The sequence below is a fragment of the Sebastes fasciatus genome, chromosome 18, assembly GCF_043250625.1.
Source record: "Sebastes fasciatus isolate fSebFas1 chromosome 18, fSebFas1.pri, whole genome shotgun sequence".
NCBI lineage: Eukaryota > Metazoa > Chordata > Actinopteri > Perciformes > Sebastidae > Sebastes > Sebastes fasciatus.
This window is the reverse complement of record NC_133812.1, coordinates 25,833,909-25,856,763: the sequence shown is the minus strand read 5'-3', so window position 1 is coordinate 25,856,763 and position 22,855 is coordinate 25,833,909. Positions and strand designations below refer to the sequence as shown.

Genomic DNA, 22,855 nt, shown 5'->3' with positions numbered 1-22,855 from the left:
ATGTGTGCTCGCAAATGCGCGCTCGCAAATGCGCGCTCGCGTGTGGCCGTAGTCTGTGCTCCGCTGCCTGCTTGCCTTCACTCACACACTGCGTGCGTTCTCGCTGTCTCGCTCCACCTCTAGACGTGCATGCGCGCACAATACACACTGCAGAAGAGATAGTTTAGCTCTGAGAATATCTAGTGAATGTACAGTGGACGTTTGTGCAGAAATAACTGCTGCAGCTCCTCCTGTCTTGTGAAGTGACGGGGCTCTGCAGCGAGAAACGTTATCGTCTCCGACCGGGTGCCGGTGTCTCCCTGCGACTGCGGTCGGGAGGTGATAACGAGAGACCTTCGTCTGGTCAGCTAACATTACTGCCAAGCAGGTGAAATATAGAGTGATATTGTGGTCGTGTGTCGCCTCACTGTTTTGAGTGATGCTCGTTCATGTCTATTTGGAGCGAGCAAGCGCGAGCCCGACGCTGACTTTCGTTGACTTAACGGCCACAGGTGTCACTGTTAACAAGCATTTCTGAAAGTTACAAATAGTCCCTTTAAAACAACTATTTTGAAATGCCAGTTCGTTGAAATCAATAACTCAACAGGTTGGGATCGACGTTTTAACATTGTGGGAAACAAAAATATAAACAAAACAGTATGAGAAATAATAAGATGGATTAGGATAATAAATGAGCCAAAAGAAATGATCCCACCTCTCCTAAAGGGATGATTGTATAAAAGAGGAGAGGGGAAGGGGCAAAAGGGATTTATAGTAGGGACCACAGAAGAAGAAATGAAGGACGAGGGGCTCTGAATTTCACTTATTCTGGATTTTGGAGGTTCTCCCAGTCAAAATAAACTGTAACCAAGTCAATTTTGTGTAATTATAACAACCAGAGAACAAGATATAGAGGTATATAATGACCCCGTTACACTCATAAAGATATGTTCCCTTTGAAAAAGGGTCGTGAGTTTGCTTTAAAGGTTCACAAACTGCTTTAGGCTGTTGTATATTTAAGCAAAGTTCTTTATTTGACACTGATGAATTGAACATTTGGGACTATTTCGTTAAATTATTTAAAAGTACAAAAGCGATTTGCACACAAAGCAATTAGATTCATCCTTCAAATACCAGTTTCAAAGTCTTATATAAACCCTTTTAGCTCATATCCAGTTTCCAGTTTACTGCAGCCTCCGGCCTTCAGATGGCAGCACAGAGAAACACAATCTGAAATCACCTCCGTTGTCGTCGACACAGAGCAGCATTTGACATACCATATAAAGAAACTTATTCTCCCCGCCCCCATCACGCTCCCACCACGTGTCGAACAGAAACAGTCGTGATGTCACCTCGAAGTCACCCTGAAGGCCACACAGCCCACTCGGCTCAGGCCACAAACAGATGTTCCTGTGGGGGATTTTCACAGCGAGGTTTCGAAACAGCGACCTGCACATAGATCAAACTCCTTGAACCTCACTCTGAGGACCAGACCGGCCCGGCTGATATTGATCTGCCTTCCATTTCAAATCATTATCTCCAAACTAATCAACAAGTCGTCACGTTCAGCCAGTGAGAAAGTTTCCACGCTGTAATCGGCTGTTAGATTGTGACATTTGGAGGATTTTTTAGACATTAAGACATTAAAGTATCCAGTATCATTCAAGACAAAAACAGAGAGAAAAGCTGTAAAAAAAATAACAATGTGCAACTGAAATATATATATATATATATATATATATATATATATATATATATATATATTTTGTTTCATTATCATCTTGTGACCCGGTGTGTTTATCTCGGTAACTCAAGGGAAGTCCCGACCTTTGCTGCAATTTTGGTTGCATCATATTATAAGGTACTTTCATCAAACTTTTGTACAAACTCAAACAAACTTATGCCAGAAAAGATACTAAATACCGTGATGTCCAATGACATGCCTTGTATTGGTTAGTAGTACTAGTTTGTATTTGAGTCAGCTGTTTTTTTGTTTGTTTGTTGTAGAAAGAAAACTTTTAACATTACAGTAGCCGCATCTTCATAAATATTTTGTCTTGATCACTGACCTTCAGTCCAATGTTAATAAAGGGATAGTTCAGGTGTTTTGAAGTGGGGTTGTATGAGGGACTTCTCCATAGTCAGTGTATTACCTACAGTAGATGCAACGCCCCCAGTTTGGAGAAACAGACAGGAGTTACTGCACAGAAGCAAAGCAATGTACTGCTGTGGACGGGGCCGGCAGCAAAACATATTTTAGACACCTAAAAGAAAAGCTCACCTAAAAAAATCAATATAAGTTAAAGTGTACGATATATTCCGAATATTTTCACCGCTTTACTTTGCTGTAAGACAACTATACAGTCTATGTTTCTAACGGGGAACTGAAGCCGTTGTATCCATCTATGCTCTCGCCAAACTCCATTCAATAAAACAGTAGTTTTACCTCACAGAACACGGGAGGGTTTCTGGTCTACCGCTGCCTCGATTGGTTAGTTTGTTTGTGTTATTGTGTGACTTTGGTTAGTTCGGACTCATCAAAGTCACTCAATAACAAAAACAAACTAACTGATCGAGGCAGCGGTAGACCAGCAACCCTCTCGTGTGCTGCAAGGTAAAATTACTGTTTTTTTCAATGGAGTCTGGTGGCTTTGGCGAGAGCATAGATGGATACAACGGCTTTATATAGCCCAATATCACAAATTTGCCTCATGGGGTACTTACGATCTGTACAATGCTTTTTTCTTAAGGCTGTAGTTCACATAAGTCATATTTAATGTTTTGTTCTACAATTTAAAGGGGACCTATTATGCTTTGTGCTTTTCCCCTTTCCTTTAGTGTGTTATATAGATTTTTGTGCATGTAAAAGGTCTGCGAAGTTATAAAGCCCAGGCCAAAGGGAGTTACTCTCCCCCACAGAAGCACTGCTCCTGAACTGCCTGAAACGCATTGATTAAAGTCCCGCCTTTTTTTTATGTAACATGGTGATGTCACCAAGTAACACACTTTGCTGAGTTTGGCCCACTCTCAAACAAAGGTAGTTAGAGCAGAGCTGGAGCGAAGTCCAATGTTCTAGTAGAAACCTAAAATACAAGTATGCACCTGAAAATAAGCATAATAGGTCCTCTTTAAAATAATGTTTAGTATCACATCTGAACTGTTATTAGAAACTCTGAAATTTAATCTGATTTACGGCTGTAGCCAATGAAAACACTGAGGTCATGTCCTCTGGGAATCTGCGGCTTTTACAACCCGAAGAACTTCCAATTAAAACACTTGATCTGTATTTTAATGGCTGATTCCCTTGTTTACACACATTATATACAACATGTAAGTAATTGTAGAGCAACAAATACATAAAAAAGGTGAAAGATTCAGCGTTTCCCCATCACAATTGAATTCCTAGCGGTGTTGAGAAAGGTTTAAAACTGCATCTTCAATGTGATAACAGCAGAAAAGTCCAAATATTATGTATGTTTGCTGTTATTTATGTTGTTGAAGAATAGGAATAGATGAAGGGCACTTGAACTCTTGACCTCAGTGTTTCTGAAAACCAGGCTCCAAGCCCTGATTATTTCATATTTTCAAGGACTGAGCGCTGCTTTAGTGGTCTGATCTAACAACTCCCGTATGATAGAAGGAGCAGTACCTGCTCACAGGCTCTTGCCAACAGCCAAACGTTCTTCGGTTTGATCTTTTGTCTTCGTAACGTCATAAAACACCTACAGTCTGTTCTGTGTCTGGTCAATGAATGAGTGTTTGAATGAGAGGCAAACTGTAAAGCACTTTGTCCGGTAGTTCCAGCAGTTAATTTACCGTTTAATGTGTTAGCTCTTCATAACCTCCTCCTCCATGTCTGATTGTTAACTCTTAACCTTTTATAGACCACCGTAGCATCCAGTGGGCGAGTCCAACAAACCAAATAAGAGAAATGTCAGACACGTCCCACTCTTAACACTTCCACCCATTCAGCGCTCAAACACACACTTAGTAAATTTTCCTTGAGGCGGGGGACTGTACGTGGGTGGTAGTTTCACTGTAGTGGGACTGACTCTGACGTACGTAGTTAACCCACCATCATAAAACAAATACATGGCCTATATATTTAGTTAAATATTTCATTTATTTCATTTTATCATCAGAATCTTTTCTGAATATTATGTGTCTTGCATCTTAACACAGTTTCACAGCAACACAAAACACAACATTTAACCAAACAACACAAATACTACAAACATTATTACATCAGTTTAATCGCCATCTGATAAATATACTATATGGTAATATAATTATTCCACAACAATACTACTATATCATGAGAAGATTATTCATATCGAGGATGTAGTGCAAAGAGAGAACCAAACAAGTGATTGTTTACAACATAGTCTTATTCTACATTATAGCCTACTAATTAGAATATAACTTAGTTACATTGAAGGAATAGTTTGATAGTTTTTTAGATGAGAAGATCAATACCACTCTCTTAATCGCAAATTAATCACATTATTTATCCGTTCTAAATGTACCTTAAAGGGAGCTTTGTCAAGTATTTAACACTCTTATCAACATGGGTGTGGACAAATATGCTGCTTTATGCAAATGTATGTATATATTTATTATTGTAAATCAATTAACACAAAACAATGACAAATATAGTCCAGAAACCCTCACAGGTACTGCATTTAGCATACAAAATATGCTCAAATCATAACACACATACTAATCATAACATTTCCTCGCCAAAATTTAGCGTAAATTTAGCAAATTGTACCCTTCTCGGCAAGAAAGTGAATGTAAAATTTCCCATAATGTGGAACTATTTCTTTAAGGCAGAGTGAACCACTGCACTTATTTAATATTAGTGTAACTCACAGGCTGCGTAACCATGGTAACCTGTGTGACCAAACGATGATTTGTGAGAACCATAAAGTGTGACTCCTATAGCAGTGAAATCTTATACTTACACTTAAATTAGAGTGTTATCGATGCTACTGAGCTGTCCGTCAACGTCTGTTATGAACGTCGTCGTCACTCCTGCATTGCATTGTGGGATATTTATGTCTGTACACATACATACTGTAATATTTCACTGGAAATAGTATGCAATTCGTGTACTATTGGTTTCATACTCAGGTTTCTGATATATTAAAATATCTCACATACTGTTTTAGCTATTAAATAGCTTGTTAGTATGACATTTTGGGCTCAGCTTAGCGTAAAGACTTGAAGCAGGGAGAAACAGCTGGCCTGACTCTGTCCAAATTTAAAGAATATGTCTGTTGCTGCTGTGAGCCGTGCAGCTCGTGGCAAAACTAGGCGAGACCTCGACTCTCTAGAAGAGAGGAATCCAGACCATGATCCGGCACTCGTTCTCGAGAACCTTGGCGGGGGTCTGCGCTCTCCGAGTGCCGTTCTAGTTGTTTGCGTTTACACACAATCATAACCACCAGTTGGGAGTTTCTGGTTGTTTTATTTGCCGGTACTTTATGTGTCACCTGAAGTGGGCCAGAAGAGTAACAGGGAAAGTACCTCAGCAGCAACGATTTGAATTTCTACCCTGAACTCTGAGTCAGTGGGAAGAGCGATGACCAAAAACTGGTTTCATAACCATATAAAACAAACAACTCTTACTTCTCGTGCACATCTCGACTTGTGCGTTGAGTTGATGCACATTTTCACTGTGCCGCAGTGACATAACCAGATTGATTCCCAGACTTTATTGTTAGATATCAAATGATTTAGTCAGGCGGTAAACAGCGGTGTGAAATACCATGTGAGATTAGAAGTAATCCTCTCATAAAAAATCGAGAACTGCGGCCAGAGTTTGCTTTCTATTTATGATTAAATCTGTTTGGCTGTTGTCCTATAGAAAGATGCCTATAATAAAATCATATCAGGTTATTGACATGATATTGATCTGTAAGGGTGAGCGATGTCTTCACACACAGATCTGACATTTTTCTTCAAATTAAAGCCTAATTCCTCCCTATGTGGTATTTGATGAAGGATCACAGTGTCGGAGGGTATTGATTAGTCAGTGATATATTCATATATATTTATTTTACAGAACAGATGTGGGGGTTTCTTCAGGTCACTCTTCAGCCACCAAAGCCACCAAAAAACTTCTGCCCTTTGAGTTGTTGCACAGCATCTTCACTGAGAATTTGGTGGTTTCCTATATAGCACCTGCAGGAGGACGACACCAACAGCTGGTGTCGGCTGTAGAGATGCAGATTTTAGGGCTTTATACTGATTTGATTTGTCTTTATGCTAACCTAAGCTGACGGTCTCTTACTGGCTCCAGCTTCATGTTTACAGTAGTCTACAGATACACACAAGAGTGGGATTAATGTTCTCATCTGACTCTTAGCTAGAAAGCAAATAAACATGTTTACCCCCAAATGTTGAACTCTTCTTTAAAGGAACTGTTTGTAACTTCTTACACGTATAAATCATTGCGGGTCGGTGTCCCATGGGCGCTCGCATGTGGCTACGCTGTTCAGACAAGACTCCAACACAAACTACACGGAAGCACCAAAACCGCAAAGTTCTATCTAGTGAAGCCCGTCTTACAAACTGTGTTAACTCTTCCTGCTCCAGCCCCCCGACCGTGAACAGAAGACACAGGGGAGACCGTAGCTTTGGTCTCCAGGGCCGGAGTCTCTGCTGTACTCTGCTCCTCTGCCTGCTCGCCTTCACTCACACGCCGCACTCGTTCTCACTCGCTATCTCGCTCCACCTCTCACGTGCATGCGCGCACAGTACACACTGCAGAAGAGTTAGTAGCTGTGAGAATATCTAGTGAATGTAGAGTGGACATTTGTGCATAAATAACTGCTGCAGCTCCTCCAGACCAACAGAGGTTTCCCGTGTCTTGTGAAGTGACGGGGCTCCGCAGAGAGAAACGTTATCGTCTCCGACCAAAACTCCGGTGTCTCCCCTGTTCCTTCCGACCGCGGTCGGGAGGCTGAGGCAGGAAAAGCCAACACTAGGATCAGCAGTGATTCATGGAGAGACCTCCGTCTGGTCAGCTAACATTACTGCCAAGCAGCTGAAATATAGAGTGATATTGTGCTTTTATCTGACGTGTGTCGCCTCACTGTTTTGAGCGATGCTCGTTCATGTCTATGTAGAGCGAGCACAAGCGCGAACAACAGGATGCTGACTTTCGTTGACTTAACGGCCACAGGTGTCGCTGTTAACAAGCAATTTCTGATTCTTACATAGAGTCCCTTCAAAGGTCTTATTGATAACATTTTTATGGAGACGAATATTTAAAACATCCACAGAGCCTTTAGAAAGGTGCTGGATAAAAGTATGGCTTTTCCTGAAAACAAATATTCTGATTGTGAATTAATCATTTTAAAAATGTTGGTGGGTCAAAAATGAATGTTTTGTTTGTGGAAGATATCTGACATTTGGTTCCCACTTCTAACGAGGCTTGTGAGCCGACGGTAAAACGATGTTGGTATCTCTGGGTCGTCAGTTAGTGTGGAAAAAAACGGACAAAGGGCTGAGATGGACTGCTAAGTGCATGGCAACGACTTGTTGGAGGGAGAATGTCACATCTAGTGGCTGAATATTATCTGTTATCAATAACACCTTTAAAATCTCTAAATTTACTCTGTGTTTAAAAAGTTTACTTCTTTTAATCCCACTTCTTAAATCAAACACTGATTCTTGAAGGTTTCCCATCAAATGCAGATTCAGAGGATGTTTTGTCTCATTGTTTTCCATTAAAAGCCATTTCCTGTAACACCAAAATGTCAATGGAATTATAAAAAAAACCCACAGTTTAAAGTTGGTGACATAAATAATCAGATTCTCCAACGGCCTCTGACAGTGTTATGACCATAAGAGGTTGGAAATGTTCAAACCTATTAAAAAGCATGTAATCCAGACACATAATTACCAAAATAAGACGGGTGAGTTGTCCCGTCATCCAACCTTTTCTTCTCGCGTCCCTTTCCCCCTCAGGGAGGAGGCTTCCTGCTGGGTCTCCGTGGAGCAGAGCCCGTTCGTCCTCGGCCTCGCCAGCGAGAACGGAGAGCTGCTGCTGGACGAGTGCGTTCAAGTCACCGAGGGCTCGAAGACCAAGGAGAGACACCTGTTCCTCTTCAGCGACGTCATCGTCTTCGCTAAACTCAAGTAAGAAGCGTAGATATTAATATATAAATCCCAGAAAAGTGTCCACGGAACAAAACGTTGGGAAATTACTGACTCAACTGAGAGGACATAAAAAACAAAACGTTGGGAAATACAGCTGAAGTGGTGTTTAAGTAACTTTCTGTTGAAAGATGTCACATGTTTGTACAGTTTGGAGGGGGGGAAAGAAAGAGGAAGCGAAAACAAAACCTGTATTTTTGGACCACATACTCGTCTGGACTGTTGGGGAATCTCCCAACACAAAAACTGTTTGTGTTTAGTCACTCTGACAGTAGAAGAAGAAAGCATGGTGCTTCCCTCACATGAGGGTCACATGAGGGGAAGAGGAAGTTCTGTTGTCTTTTAAAAACAAACAAATTACAGTAATAGTAGTAGTAGTCATTTATTTCGGTCCTTATTAACCGTTTTTTGTAAGGAATGCACCTAATAAAGAATAGATAACAATAAGGCCTTAATTTAAATACGGAAAACAAGTACAAAGTTTTGAGTTGTATACAAAACAAAACAGAAACGATAACGGAGCTCCAAACGTTTCATACACAAAAACAATCATAACTTCAGTTTTATGCGTTTACCACAACCATTCCACAAGTTTACCCCATGACAGATAAACATCTATTCTTCATATCTTTATATCTTACCCTTGTTCTTTTAAACATACGTATTTTGTACCTATTTTGCTCTGTACATTATCTCTGCAGTTTTGAGATCAACTAGATCACAACATTTTAAAGCATGTAAGTTAATAAATATGTAATTTTCACTTCTAAATGCTTCTAAATACATCTAAAATCAATCTTGAAATGAGGTGAATCACAATAATAATAATAATAATATCTTGGATTTATATAGCGCCTTTCATGAAACCCAAGGATGCTTAACAAAGACATAAATAAATACAACAAATGTAACAGTAGCTAGAGGCCATAGGCCTTGGTGAAGAGGTGGGTTTTGAGGAGTCTTTTGAAGGTGTCCAGAGATGGTGCGTTGCGGAGCTCTATGGGGAGAGAGTTCCAGAGGGTGGGGGCTGTCACACTGAAGGCTCTGTCCCCAAAAGTTCTCATTCTTGTGTGAGGGATGGAGAGCTGACCCGTGCCTGAGGATCTAAGGTTCCGGGGCTGTGTGTAAGGGTGGAGGAGGTCAGATAGGTACTGAGGAGCCAGGGCGTTGAGGGATTTGTAGGTGAGGAGGAGGATTTTGTAGGTGATGCGGGACTTGACCGGGAGCCAGTGGAGGTGGATGAGGGTGGGGGTGATGTGCTGCCAGGGCTTGGTGCGGGTGAGAACCCTGGCAGCCGAGTTTTGCACATACTGGAGCCTGTCCAGGGCTTTGCTGGGAACCCCGGACAGAACTCCATTGCAGTAGTCCAAACGGGAGGTGACGAAAGCGTGGATGAGGGTTTCTGCCACAGAGTCAGAGAGTGATTGCCGGAGACGTGAGATGTTTTTGAGGTGGAAGAAGGCGGATTTGGTGATGAACCTGATATGAGATTGGAATGATAGTGTTGGGTCCAGGATGACACCCAGGTTGCGGACTTCCGAGGATGGGGAGAAGGAACAGCCATCAACATCCAGGTGGAGATCTCCAACCTTCCGGAGCAGGGCCTTGGGAGCCACAACCATGAGCTCGGTTTTGTTGCTGTTGAGTTTTAAGAAGTTAGATGACATCCAGATTTTTATTGCATGTAGGCAGTTTACAAGTGACTGTGGGGGTAGCTGGGTGGATGGTTTGGTGCTGAGATATAGTTGTGTGTCGTCAGCATATGAATGAAAGCTGAGACCGTGGTGGCGGATGATCTGACCAAGGGGGAGCATGTAGATGGTGAAGAGGAGGGGTCCCAGCACAGAGCCTTGAGGTACGCCATGGTTGACTGGGGCCGGGGTGGAACTGGAGTCTCTGATGGTGACAAACTGTTTTCTGTTTGTGAGGTAGGACTGAAACCAAGAGAGAGCTGAACCGGTGAGGCCAAGGTAGTCAGATAGGCGGGTGAGGAGGATGGTGTGGGAGACTGTGTCGAAGGCAGCTGAGAGGTCCAGGAGGATGAGGATGCTGATGTGACCAGAATCTGCAGCGATGAGGAGGTCATTTGTGATTTTGATGAGGGTGGTCTCTGTGCTGTGGTGTGGTCTGAAGCCAGATTGAAACGTTTCATAGAGCTCATGGTTGGCCATATGTTGATGGACACATACCTAGAGACATGACTGAATTAAATTTGAATAGAGCTGTCAATCGATTAAAATATTTAATTGCGATTAATCGCATGATTGTCCATAGTTAATCGCAATTATTTACAATTTTTTTATCTGTTCAAAATGTACTTTAAAGGGAGATTTGTCAAGTATTTAATACTCTTATCAACATGGGAGTGGGGAAATATGCTGCTTTATGCAAATGTATGTATATATTTGTTATTGGAAATCAATTAACAACACAAAACAATGACAGATATTGTCCAGAAACCCTCACAGGTACTGCATTTAGCATAAAACAATATGCTCCAATCATAACATGGCAAACTGCAGCCCAACAGGCAACAACAGCTGTCAGTGTGTCAGTGTGCTGACTTGACTATGACTTGTCCCAAACTGCATGTGATTATCATAAAGTGGGCATGTCTGTAAAGGGGAGACTCGTGGGTACCCATAGAACCCATTTACATTCACATATCTGGAGGTCAGAGGTCAAGGGACCCCTTTGAAAATGGCCATGACAGTTTTTCCTCACCAAAATTAAGTGCAAGTTTGGAGCTTTATTTGGCCTCTTTCGCGAGAACCTAGTATGACATGACTGGTACCAATGGATTAATCAGGTTTTCTAGTTTTATATGATACCAGTATCTTCACTCTATCTTTAAAACTGAGCCCGCTACAACCTAAAAATCGCATGTTGCGTTAATGCGTTATCGCGTTCAAGCTGAAGTAGGCGAGATATAATTATGATTAAAAAAAGTTATTTTTATAAAACGGTCGCTATATCCTGACAGCAGTACATGAAACGGGTAACCTGGAAAGAATCATGTGCCTCTGTGTCCTCCGGTGCTTCTAACGGCATCTTCAAGATATCCCATACCGGAGGAAAACAAGCAGTAAGCGCTGATCTGAGGTCTGCTGTCCAGCTGCTGTCTATGAGAGCCGGCTGTCAATCACTCTGAACTCTGACCAAACGGTCAAACTAGGCAGCGCTGATCAAATATGAATCAATATTATGTTACGTTAATGCCTATTTCTCTCCTCAGATGTTTTCAGAATCATCTTGTAGTGCACCGTTTAGCTGTAAAATGAGAAAGTTTGTGTCGCCGCCGCCATTGTGAAATCTCTTGAAGGAACGCCAAGTTCCAGTCACATGACCGGAGCACAGCCAATAGGAACGCTCTCTCTCTGAACTGACCTGTGATTGGCCAAAGTCCCCCGTCACGGGCTAGATGTTCTAAAGCCTGAACACAGAGCCATGAGGAGGAGCAGAAGTCTAGTTATCTCTCAGAACACTTGAATTACAATATGCTGAAAGGTTATTATGGAATTTTTGCGTAATGATGCCAAATATATATACTGCCTACTGCAGCTTTAAACAGAATATATTATTATAAACAAGCTTCAAGTTGTCGTCTTAGTCACATTAGAGCTGTTTGTCAAAGCCGGTGGAAGTTTTCAAGCTTGAGTGGGAGGACAATCACAGTCATCTGTGTACCACAACCTGCCCACTGTTCCAGTAGAAGCACAGCTGGGACGACAGTACGACAGCGTAAACAGACTCTGGAGTCTTTTGATTCTATATATATATATATATATATATGAGCATTCATTTATAACTTCTACAGATGAATGTATATGGTCGCCTACTATCATGCTGTTGAAGGGACTTCACCGGTTTTTACACGTCAAGTTGACTGTTACATAAACTCTGCTCCGTGGGAGCCCTTAATTCATATTTCCCCTACGACCCCCCCAGTGTTTCAATCTCTCCGTGATTACTTAGTCTATTTGTTCGGATAGGATCAGAAGCGTATGGGGCAAGCATCCCCTCCGGACCATCCATTCTAGCATCAACACTTCTCTCTCTGTATTTCTATACAATAACACCTCCTGAATCCTCAACGTCACTCCCTTTTGTCTTCATCCCTCTCTGACTCCTTTTATTTGTCCTGTCCAATCATTCGGCGTTCCGGGGTCCAATCAGCCGGCTCTGCTGCTGCAAACAAACAGAGGTCAGCGGGGGTCACGACTAGATGTTGTTGACATCTGACGTGTGGTCGTATGGAATGATTGCTCCTCTAATTATTTACCAGCCACCTATTGTGGATGCTCTTTTTGAAGCACCTTTCATTCAGACTCCAACAACACCTACTCTCTCGACGCCCACCTCTCAGGAAACAAAGAGCGCAGCGTTATTTATGAAGGAGTTCAGTCACCTTGAATGCAGCGTATTTAAGGCATGAGGTTCAGTTTTAGCTTTTCCTATTCAGAAATGTGAACGAGCATGCCTTGTAATGATTTTACTGTACTGAAAAAGAGCTATTTTTTGTCTCTTCATCCTCGACAGACTATTCCTTGAGATGTTTCCATGTACAGAAATCAATTTTCCATTCAAGTGTCAACAGGAGTTATTTTGTCTGTGCAGGTGACTGTTCTATACATTTGATTGTGTGAAGGTGCTCTTTTCAAAAGAAGCTCTCACACGATAAATTACAACTTTGTTCAGGTCCAACAATTTCACAAATATAGGGATAAGACATGTTGCGAGAAGAAAGACGATTTTCTTTCCCAAAACTCGATTTGTAGAAGGGAAGAGAGACTTATGGAACTGAAACCTGCATTTCAGTCTTGGAAAAAAGAAGCCGTGATGAATGGAAACAGAAAGGACTATTTATATATACGGCTATCACATTTCTTTCTGCTCCTGTTTGGCGCAGGTCGACCACCAGCTACCGTCTGAAGCACAGAGTGAGCCTCGAGGACGCTTGGCTGTACGGATTCGAAGATGAACAGGAGGAAGAAGAGGGAACGACGGGAGACATCGACCTCAGAGTGACCCTCGTCTTGGCCTGGGATCTCACTTTCTGTATGGTGTGTTTTCGGTGAGCGGCAGATGACTCTCTCACACACACACACACACACAAAGGGCAGCGTGTCGAGTGTTTTGATTCACGTGTGCTTGCGTGTCCGAATACACGTGCACAAGTATGATCATGCTAATGTATGGCTGTGAGGATCTTCAGTTCATTGTTATCCTTCCTCTTAAACACTAATCATGCTCTTTACTGTAATCCTTCACTCCCAAGATCTAAATTGACATCTGATGTGGAGGAGATTTCTCTTTAAAGGTATAGTGTGACATAATGGGAAATGCGCGTATTAGCAGAAAAAGAAAGATTGGAGATGATTCATGGTTTTTATCTTCTTTTCCTGCAAAACTCAGCGAGACTAAAACATGACTAAAATGTCATATATTTAGTTCTTACTGTGCAGTACAGACCTGCACCTCCTGTGGCTTCACATCTCGTAATCAGAGATAAAATCTAATCAACAGACACAAAGTGAGAGAGCAGATAAGTGTCTTTGTTCAGGCTGTCTTTGTTGTAGAAGTGAAGTGTTTGACTCACTATGAGACGGCCAGAGCCAGCTAGACACTCGTATTTAATCACATCACAGTTTACCAGACTGTTTTTGACCAAGAGTAACCTTCAGTACTTTTCTTACTGTGTTTATTGTGACAAAATACCAAGACAAATTCCTTGTATGTGGAAACCGACTTAGCACTAAACCTGGAATAACTCAATTTTGTTGACATTTTAAACAAACATTTGATTGAACATCAGATTGATACCACTCTCATGTCTGTTTGTCAAATGCTGCCTTCAACTGGGGGGGTGGTGTTTACCGTGTTGACGAGATGAGTCCATATGAACGCCCCCCTCTTGTGACATTCACAACATCGTAAGTGGAAAGTTTCTGAAAGCTCAGAGTTGTGACGTGTTCGTTGACGACAGAAACGGAGGAGGATAATGAGTAGCGTAACAGGTTAATATACTGTTATTTTAGTCATATGTTCTTTTTCTTGGTAATTGTATAATATGTCTGAGGAAAATGTTGATAATGCCAACGGCCTCATCTTTTTCCACTGTCATTATGCCTTTTCATTTCCTGCATTATGTTGCTCGCTTGCTAAATCGTTAGCCTCTGTGGCTCCTAGACGCCGACAGTAACGTTAATATTCCCGTTGCTCAGCATTTTACAACTTTTAGGACCTAAAAAAAACAATTATCCGCTGAGTTACAGACGTCTCTTTCTTAATGTAAGTCGATGGGGAAAAGTCTTTTGGGGCCCAATGGCATCACGTGACGGACACGGAAGTTGCAGTACCGCCGTTTGGCCACTACGAAAAATTGCATCAATGCCCGGCGCTCTTCCTCGGGGCTTGGTCCGAACCAGGCCGGCGAACTTTATTACTCCTTTCAACCTTGACAAAGGCAGCGCAGACCAGATCCACTCCTTCTGTTCTGACCTTTCACAATAAAAGCCCTAGACATATATTATATTTGCAGGCGAGTATTCCGTAATTTCGTGTTGTTTATTGGTCACGCCCCCCCCGGTGTGTAACGGCCTTTAGAGGTGCTGGATGTTGTGATCTTCAGTCAAAGCCAGGCTAGCTGTTTCCCCCTGTTTCCAGTCTTTGTGCTAAGCTAAGCTAACTGGCTGCTGACTGTACTTTCAAATGAGAGATTGGTATCAAATCATCACACTCTTTGGCAATAAAGCTAATTTCCGTATATTTCCCTGATGTTGAACTATTCCTTTAAAGGTCTTGAAGTCAAACTGGTTTTCACATGTGATGGAACAGCGCACAAAGACACAAACACAGGTCGTTATTAGATAAATGGAATCTGAGGCAGTTCATGGAATATTTACACATGTAGTAAACGGTCATATGATCTGTGGCCTTCATGAAAACAGGGAAGTGACAAAGAGAAAGTCCTCCCTGCAGCATCACAAGACCAGAGGTTGCAAAATAGGAAGTGCGGAGCTGGCCAGCAAACCGACGTTCATGTGAGGGGATTAACAGCAACCGACTTTATCTAGAATCACCGGCCTTTACAATAAAGACGAAGTGCAGGAGAAACACACGTCTCATGCTTTAAGTCTAGACAGTAAATGTCTCATCAAAGACGTTAATGTACACCAGAGGAGAATTCATCTGTCATATACGTTATTCATTGACTCCCACGTTTCTTGCAAATTAATCCAACCATAAAACTTTTTGTTTTTGACTTCGCTCTGTATTCCAAGAAGTTTAGTTTGAAAACCATTTATTTTTCTGAATATGATTGTTTGCCTCTAGTAATGAGTCGGCGTGTGAAACTTTCCTTCTCACTCACATGATTTAGAAACCGTGTGCTCTGTTGTTGACACTAGGTGTGCCCTCAGTTTATTATCACTGCCTGGCATTAATGAAAACCACGGTGAATAACAGGTCGCCAGAAAGGTGAAGCCCGTACAGGTGCACACGTATCTGTTTCGTCATCATGTTTCCACTCGTGGACGCTGCCGCCGCAGCAGCGAACCTCGTCTAGGAGGAGGAAGTGGAAGGTGTCTGGGCTGGGGGCCGCCGTGACGTTGCTTCCTGTCCCCATGACACGAGTTACAGTTTCCAACAGAGTTGTTAAAAGAGGCCGTGGGTGCGCACTTCGCTTCATTCCTCCCACTGTTCTGTATCTGCTGGCCTGTCTGAGTCTCTCTGTGGATTAGTAACTCATACCATGGTTGTTATTTTGCCGCAGCTCGCCTGAGGTGAAAGAACGCTGGTTAGATACTCTTCACAGGTAAGAAAACAAACATTATTCTCAGATCTAATCTACATATTATCAACAAAATATCCTTTTAATTCTCATATTAAGAGTTGGACAGTACTCAAGCTACATTGTAAAGCCATGTGACAACATGGTGTTGCTGCATGGAGCACACAATTATGTATGAGATAAATCCATATAAATATCAGTATGAGTCACTTTCAGCTGAATTTAGAAATATAATGCTTTCGTAATGAATATTTTAGATAACGGGTGTCGATTACAGCAAAATATCATCTTTAAATAATGAAGAACAGTGTTCGTTTTGTCTCTAAAATCTAATAAATAAAGTATATGATAGTGTTATATTGATCCACTGTTACATAATAAACATCAGTATGAATCAGTTTCAGTTGAATTTAGAAATATAACGCTTTCATAATCAATATTTTAGATAACGTGGTGTCGATTACAGCAAGATATCATCTTCAAATAACGAACAGTGTTCATTTTGTCTCTAATACTAAGAGAAGTATATGACAGCATTATATTGATCCACTGTTGCATGAAAACGTCAAATAACAGACATTTTGTGTGACTAAAAAGTGTAAAAAGAGGGTGCAAAGTGTTTGATTTATGCGTATCTTTTTCCTCGTCGCAGAAAAATTAAAGACGCAAAAGCGAGAGCTGGTTGTGCTTCTTCCCCTCCAGACGTCCTCATGAAGGTTTTGAGTGGCAGCGTCACGGTAAGTCTCTCTCTGCCATGTCCAATACAAACCAAAATATGAAGAAAAGAGGAGCTTTTTACTAAATAACATCTCTCTCTCTCTGTCCCCGTTTAGACTAAAACTCTAACAGGAGGTGGCATGGAACAACTCATTGAGTTTCCACTTGATGTAAGTAGAAACATTTCTCTAAAGATATTCAAGCGAAATAACTGTTTGTGAAAGCCACCTGCGCCTTTCCACTCACGCTGAAAGGACATTTGATGCATTTGAAGAAATGTTTAATGTAGCTGCAAAAAGATTTCATATGATTTGATTGTTGGCTTCTTTTGTCGCATGATTATTTCACATGTTCGTGGGCGTGAATTGCGAGGGGGGTGTGTGTGTGGCGCTGCTGGGGCGGTTGTAAAAAAAACAAAAAACACACACAACCCTTCTTCCTTCTGTCCTTCTTTGCATGCTGGTGTTCCTCTTACATACTCATTATAACATCACTTTTTCTTTTTCTTTTGTTGCCAGGGAGACGCAAAGATCGCCCCCGTGTCAAAGCAGTTGAATAACCAGGAGGACAAGCCGACACATGCCAATGGTGAGTTTGAAAGTGGCACTTTTGAAGGGAGGGGGGAGCGCTCGTTTATTAATTGTGCCGTGTTGTAGAGACGCGACCACAGAGAGCGACCACAGAGACGGAAAGAGGAAATCTAACTACTGATAAAACTGTTGGCACATCTTGCACACATCTGGTTTTGTTGCACTCATTGTTGCGTTAAATAAATGCTTCCACCTGTGAGAAAAAATATAAAATGTTGATTGTTTTCCATCAGATACCAAGTGGAACCTGGTGCGGAAGATCAGAAAGGGCTCGAGTTTCAAAGCATTCAACAAAGAGAAGCGATCAGATAGCAACACCAAGACGCAGCTGTTTGGACAGCCCCTCTGCAAGATATGCCTCGACGAGAGCTCACTTCCCAAACCAGTCACAGTAAGTCGACTTTCCACCTTCAAATGTCAGATCTGCATCACTTCCTCTTGCCAGTTTCTGTTATGCTGGAGACGAAGAGCTGAGCTGCTTTTATCCAGAACAAATATTCCTAAAAATTGTCACTGCTTTTGTTTTAAAGGTCCCATATTGTAAAAAGTTAGTCTTTGTATATTATAAAGCAGATTTAAGTGCTATATAAATACTGTTAAACTTTCAAAGCGCTCAATATACGGAGAAATAATACACACAGCCCGTATTCAGAAATTGTGCGTTTGAAACAAGCCGTTAGGATTTCTGTCCATTTGTGATGTCACAAATATACAATATTTAGACAGTTTTAAACGTAAATTCATTCTAAATGTGTCCCAGTTTATTTCCTGTTGCAGTGTATGTAAATAACATCAGCTGACAGGAAGTAAACATGGACCCAAGCTGTTGCCTAGCAACGCAATTCCTTTGCAATTCCGTTGAAATGCACTAAAACGGAGCGTTTCAGACAGAGGGTGAATACAGGTATATTCAGGCTGACAGTATGAGGAAAATAAAGTAGTTTTTTTTATTACAGCATGTAAACATGTTCTAGTAGAAACACAAAACACAAGTATGAACCTGGAAATGAGCACGATATGGGACCTTTAAGGGATATAACTACTGAAGGCTGAATAGTAAACTGTCACCTACTTAGCCGACATTTGACGGTTCTCAGAATTTGCTAATGAGGGCAGGAAACCATGCAAGTGCACGATCTGCACGTCGATTAGTCTCAGCACTTACATGCACCCAACACACATGCAGCTTGTTTCTGTGTTTTACTATGCTAACCTCACCTCCCTCCTCCTCCCTCCGTGTGTTCACCAGGAGGTGCTGGGGTTGCTGAAGCAGCGAGGGCCGTCCACGGAGGGCGTGTTTCGTAAACCGTGCAACAACAAGAACATGAAGGAAATCAGAGATCAGCTCAACAGCGGCCTGGAGGTGGACTTGGAGAGGCAGCCGGTCGTCCTGCTCGTCGGGCTGCTCAAAGTACGCTCCCGTTTTCTATTATACCATCAATACCACTGTTAGTATTACTTCTGTGTACTGCTACAGTACGTGCTACACCGTTAGCATTAACTGAACTTCTAGTTCACCATTACCACCACAACCACAACTGCTGCTAAAACTACTATACTACTACTACTACTACCACAGTGGTGGGCGAAGAGGGCATGTCTGTAAAGGGGAGACTCGTGGGTACCCATAGAACACATTTTCATTCACATATCTGGAGGTCAGAGGTCAAGGGACCCTTTTGAAAATGCCCCTGACAATTTTTCCCTCACCAAATTTTTGCTTAAGAGGTTATTTGACCTCCTTTGCAACAAGCTAGTATGACATGGTTGGTACCGATGGATTCATTAGGTTTTCTAGTTTCATATGATACCAGTATCTTCACTCTATCTTTAAAACTGAGTCCGCTACAACCTAAAAGTTGCAAGTTGCATTAATGCGTTAAAGAAATTAGTGGCATTAATACAAATTAGCGTTAACGCGTTATAATCGCTTATTAATTAACTTTGACAGCCATCATTTTAAGCGAAATTATAGAGAAAAAATAAATAATGCCAATATGTACAATAAGAGGTCCCTCCTTTGTGTTATTTCCCACCCAGTCCTAAAGATCATGTCTATTTATAAGCACTGTGTCTCATCAGCGTCTCTTGTTGTTGTTGTTGTTGCAGAGTTTTCTGAAGGAACTTCCTGGCAGCCTGCTGGTGTCTGAACTTTACGACAAGTGGATGACGGCTCTGGACAATGAAGACGACCAGCAGAGAGCTGTGGAAGTCACAAGGTAAGCAATCAATACCTGCTAATGAGTCTCTCCACTCTTGCCATTTACCTGCCACTGTGACCCTCACAGTGTATTTACTGAATATATGATATTTACATGAAACGTAAACAGACGGGTATTTTGAGTGGAGTTTTGCAGAACATTCCCAGAGTCCTCCATCTGCAGGCTGAACACAAACCACTTCTCTTTTTTAAACTCTTCGGTTTAAAACAAGGAAGAAGCTTTTAAAAAAAAAAAAAAGCGCCAAGCTAATGTGTTCTTCCTGTTCTCTTTTTCTTCCTTCCTCCTTTCTGCTACAGGGTGATAGACGACCTCCCAGGGCACAACAAGCTCCTCCTGCAGCACCTCGTCTGCATCCTCCATCACATCGTGCAGAACGCCGTCACCAACATGATGGACGCCCACAACCTGGCGGTGTGCATCGCCCCCACGCTGCTGCAGCTGGACGGCACCCCGCTGGATGAGCAGAAGGAAAAGACGATGAAGGTAACGAGTCTCATTATGAATACACTCTCACTTTCGGTGCTTTTGAAGCTTTGTGGTTTCTCGGTGCAGAAAACCTCAAGAGGTTTCAAAGGTTACATCGGCACCGACACTTTTGTTTGCTGTTTGTTTAGTTAAGATCTAATAAAGAAACACACTGTTGACTGAATGAAGAGCTGCAATGTGTCTGGACTGTCAGCTTTGATTTTCTGAATTCTTTATCTAACTTTCAGATACATTTTACTCATCACGTTTCTTTTTCTGATTGGTTGCAGGTCACAGAGCTAACTCAGTTCCTGATTGAGCATTATACGATACTTGGAGAGAATATCCCGAATCTGCTGGATGCTGATGAAGGTACGTTATTTTCACATCAGTCAAATCTCTGTTATCGTCTCCCTTTAGGGACTGTACACAAATTATTTGGGTGGGGAACTCTATGTTTAACTTCCCGTGAGCCGCTCACGGCTGTCAGTTTTAAAGATAGAGTGAAGATACTGGCATCATAGGAAAGTAGAAAACCTAATGAATCCATTGGTACCAACCATTTCTTACTAGCTTGTCGTTAAAGAGGCTAAATAACGCTCCAAAGTTAGGCTCAATTTTGTCGAGGAAAAACTGTTATTTATGCTAAATGCAGTACCTGTGAGGGTTTCTGGACAATATCTGTCATTGTTTTGTGTTGTTAATTGATTTACAATAATAAATACATACATCAATTTGCATAAAGCAGCATATTTGCCCACTCCCATGTTGATAAGAGTATTAAATACTTGACAAATCTCCCTTTAAGGTACATTTAGAACAGATAAAAAATGTGCGATTAATTTGCGATTAATCTAGATTAAATATTTGAATCGATTGACAGCCCTAAAATAAATAAATACATAACCCCGATAATTTTCTAACAGCACCTTCCCCCTAATCATTTTCGTACAGTCCCTGACTCAAGTTAAATTTAATTGGTATTTGCACAAATAGAGTAAATGAGAATAACTGTTGTAAAATGTAGAGATCCTAATCGTGTCTTCCTTTTCCCACTCTTCAGACTCACTGTCCTCTCAGCATCATGACTCTGCGTACGACAGCACCGACCCAGATGGAGACGGAGAGGCGGGAGAGGGTACCGGCTCCACACACGAAGAGAATGGCTCGTCCTCCTCTCTCAGTCCCAGCTTGACCGCCTCCTCCTGCTCCTCCTCTTGGCCAGCTGAAGGCATCTTCAACACAAAGCCGGAGTTCAACCGCCGCTGCTCCGAGCCCATCATCCTCCTCTCGGCTGACCTGCAGAGCCTGAGCTGCCACTCCAGGAGCCACGACGACTGCTCGCTGGAGAGGAGGGACTTCGAGGAGCAGCCTCTGAAAAAGCAGATCTCTGACGACTCCTTCTTGCTCAGAGGACGAGGCGGAGCGAGACCGCTGTCGTCTTTTTCAAAATTGAGCAGCAGCTCCAACATGGATCCGCTGCCCTACATGGCAAACAACTGCTCGTGCTCTTCCCTCGAAAGCGCCGCCTCTAATCAGTCTGAGGGCTCTGTTTTCACCAGCTCCCCTGTGGGGTCGCCAACCTGCCCCAGGAGAGCAAACGCCACCAACCAGCCTCCAAAGGCTCAGCAGGACGTTGCCAGGCCGATTCCAGAGGAGAAGAGGCGTTCACAGTCCATGAGAGTTGCCAGCAAAGTCCTAATGAGGACCCGGAGCTTAGGAGCCTTCAGCAGGAGCAGCTTGAAGAAAGACTCGCAGAAGGAGAACTCCTTCCCTTGCGAAACTCTCCAGGAAGACTCTCAGAGCGAAGCAGATCCACCGGCCGAGCTTCTGCACAAACCGCGCCCTCTGTCGGCCATCTACATGCCGCCGTCATACCAGCATGCGATGCAGCTCGCGGGTCCTCCTCCGCTGTACGGATCGATGACCGTACACGACGCCACAGAGCAGCGAAGGTCCCGTCCGTCCTCTGTAAATTATGACTTCCCACCGACCTGTTCGGTCAATCAGTACGCAGACTGTTTCGCTCAAGGAGCACTGGACAACTCCAACGTTATCGAGCGGCGGCTGCCTTTCCGCCAGAGAGCCATGTCGGAGTCTGCAGGGCGTCGCGAGGTCGTGTCGCGAAGGTGCAGCCAGCCGGTGTTCGAGGAATTCTCATACGCCAAGGAGTCTTATGTGTGATTGAACTGTTTCACAGATCAGATTTTAGATATGAAAAACATTTATCTGAGTGCATCATCAGTGGGCTAAGTCAAAGAACCAGTTAGAAAAGCTTGTTTTCATTCATTCATCTAGAGACACGGCATTCAGGATCTTAGGCTGACTTAGAGAAGTGAACAAAGCTGCATTATGTTTTCTATCAATAGCAAGAGACCTTGGCTTCATAATAGCAGCTACTTCCTCCTCTACTTCTTCCCTTTTTCATTGTTCTGTGGTCGGTTAGACGGACAAACTGCGGCTTTGCCCACTGAGCAGCTCTTGTATATGTACATAAAGTCACTGTTACACTTTGAATGAAAGTCAGCTATGTGGTTGCACTTCTCTCAGTAGTACTATTTAGAGTACAACATGTAAAAGATATGTAGATATTATGATAGATATCTGTCACAATGAAGCTATGAAAACACAAAATATGCTATGAGTTTTTAATGTTTGTTGAGATTTGTGATCTGTACAGTAGCTATAGCTCGTTGCACAGTTTTTTTTTTGTTGCTTTTTGTAAATCCTCTTCACCTTGCATGGTCTTCTTCTTCCACTACACTAAAGCACTTTTCTCGTGATAGACTATGCTTTTATTTGTATGCTGAAATGTAAATAGATAGATATAGATGTGTGACCTTTGTCAAGGGTGTCTTCCAGAGTGCACCATGAATGGTTTTAGGTAAAATGGAAGACAAATAATGCAATAAAAAATTGAAAAA

The 22,855-nt window shown here is 42.3% G+C and overlaps 1 protein-coding gene across 1 annotated transcript in view; it reads left to right on the top strand.

Annotated features, from left to right (window-relative positions):
* Positions 1-22,855, top strand: part of tagapb (T cell activation RhoGTPase activating protein b) — a 33,378-nt gene extending 10,523 nt beyond the window's left edge. The window contains exons 4-15 of the mRNA XM_074615410.1: positions 7,957-8,127; positions 13,055-13,219; positions 15,920-15,961; positions 16,590-16,674; positions 16,771-16,824; positions 17,173-17,242; positions 17,478-17,635; positions 18,494-18,655; positions 19,354-19,463; positions 19,763-19,949; positions 20,222-20,303; positions 20,995-22,855. Coding sequence (XP_074471511.1) covers positions 7,957-8,127; positions 13,055-13,219; positions 15,920-15,961; positions 16,590-16,674; positions 16,771-16,824; positions 17,173-17,242; positions 17,478-17,635; positions 18,494-18,655; positions 19,354-19,463; positions 19,763-19,949; positions 20,222-20,303; positions 20,995-22,115 — 2,407 coding nt within the window. The 3' untranslated portion in view covers positions 22,116-22,855. The remainder of the gene's footprint in view (positions 1-7,956; positions 8,128-13,054; positions 13,220-15,919; positions 15,962-16,589; positions 16,675-16,770; positions 16,825-17,172; positions 17,243-17,477; positions 17,636-18,493; positions 18,656-19,353; positions 19,464-19,762; positions 19,950-20,221; positions 20,304-20,994) is intronic.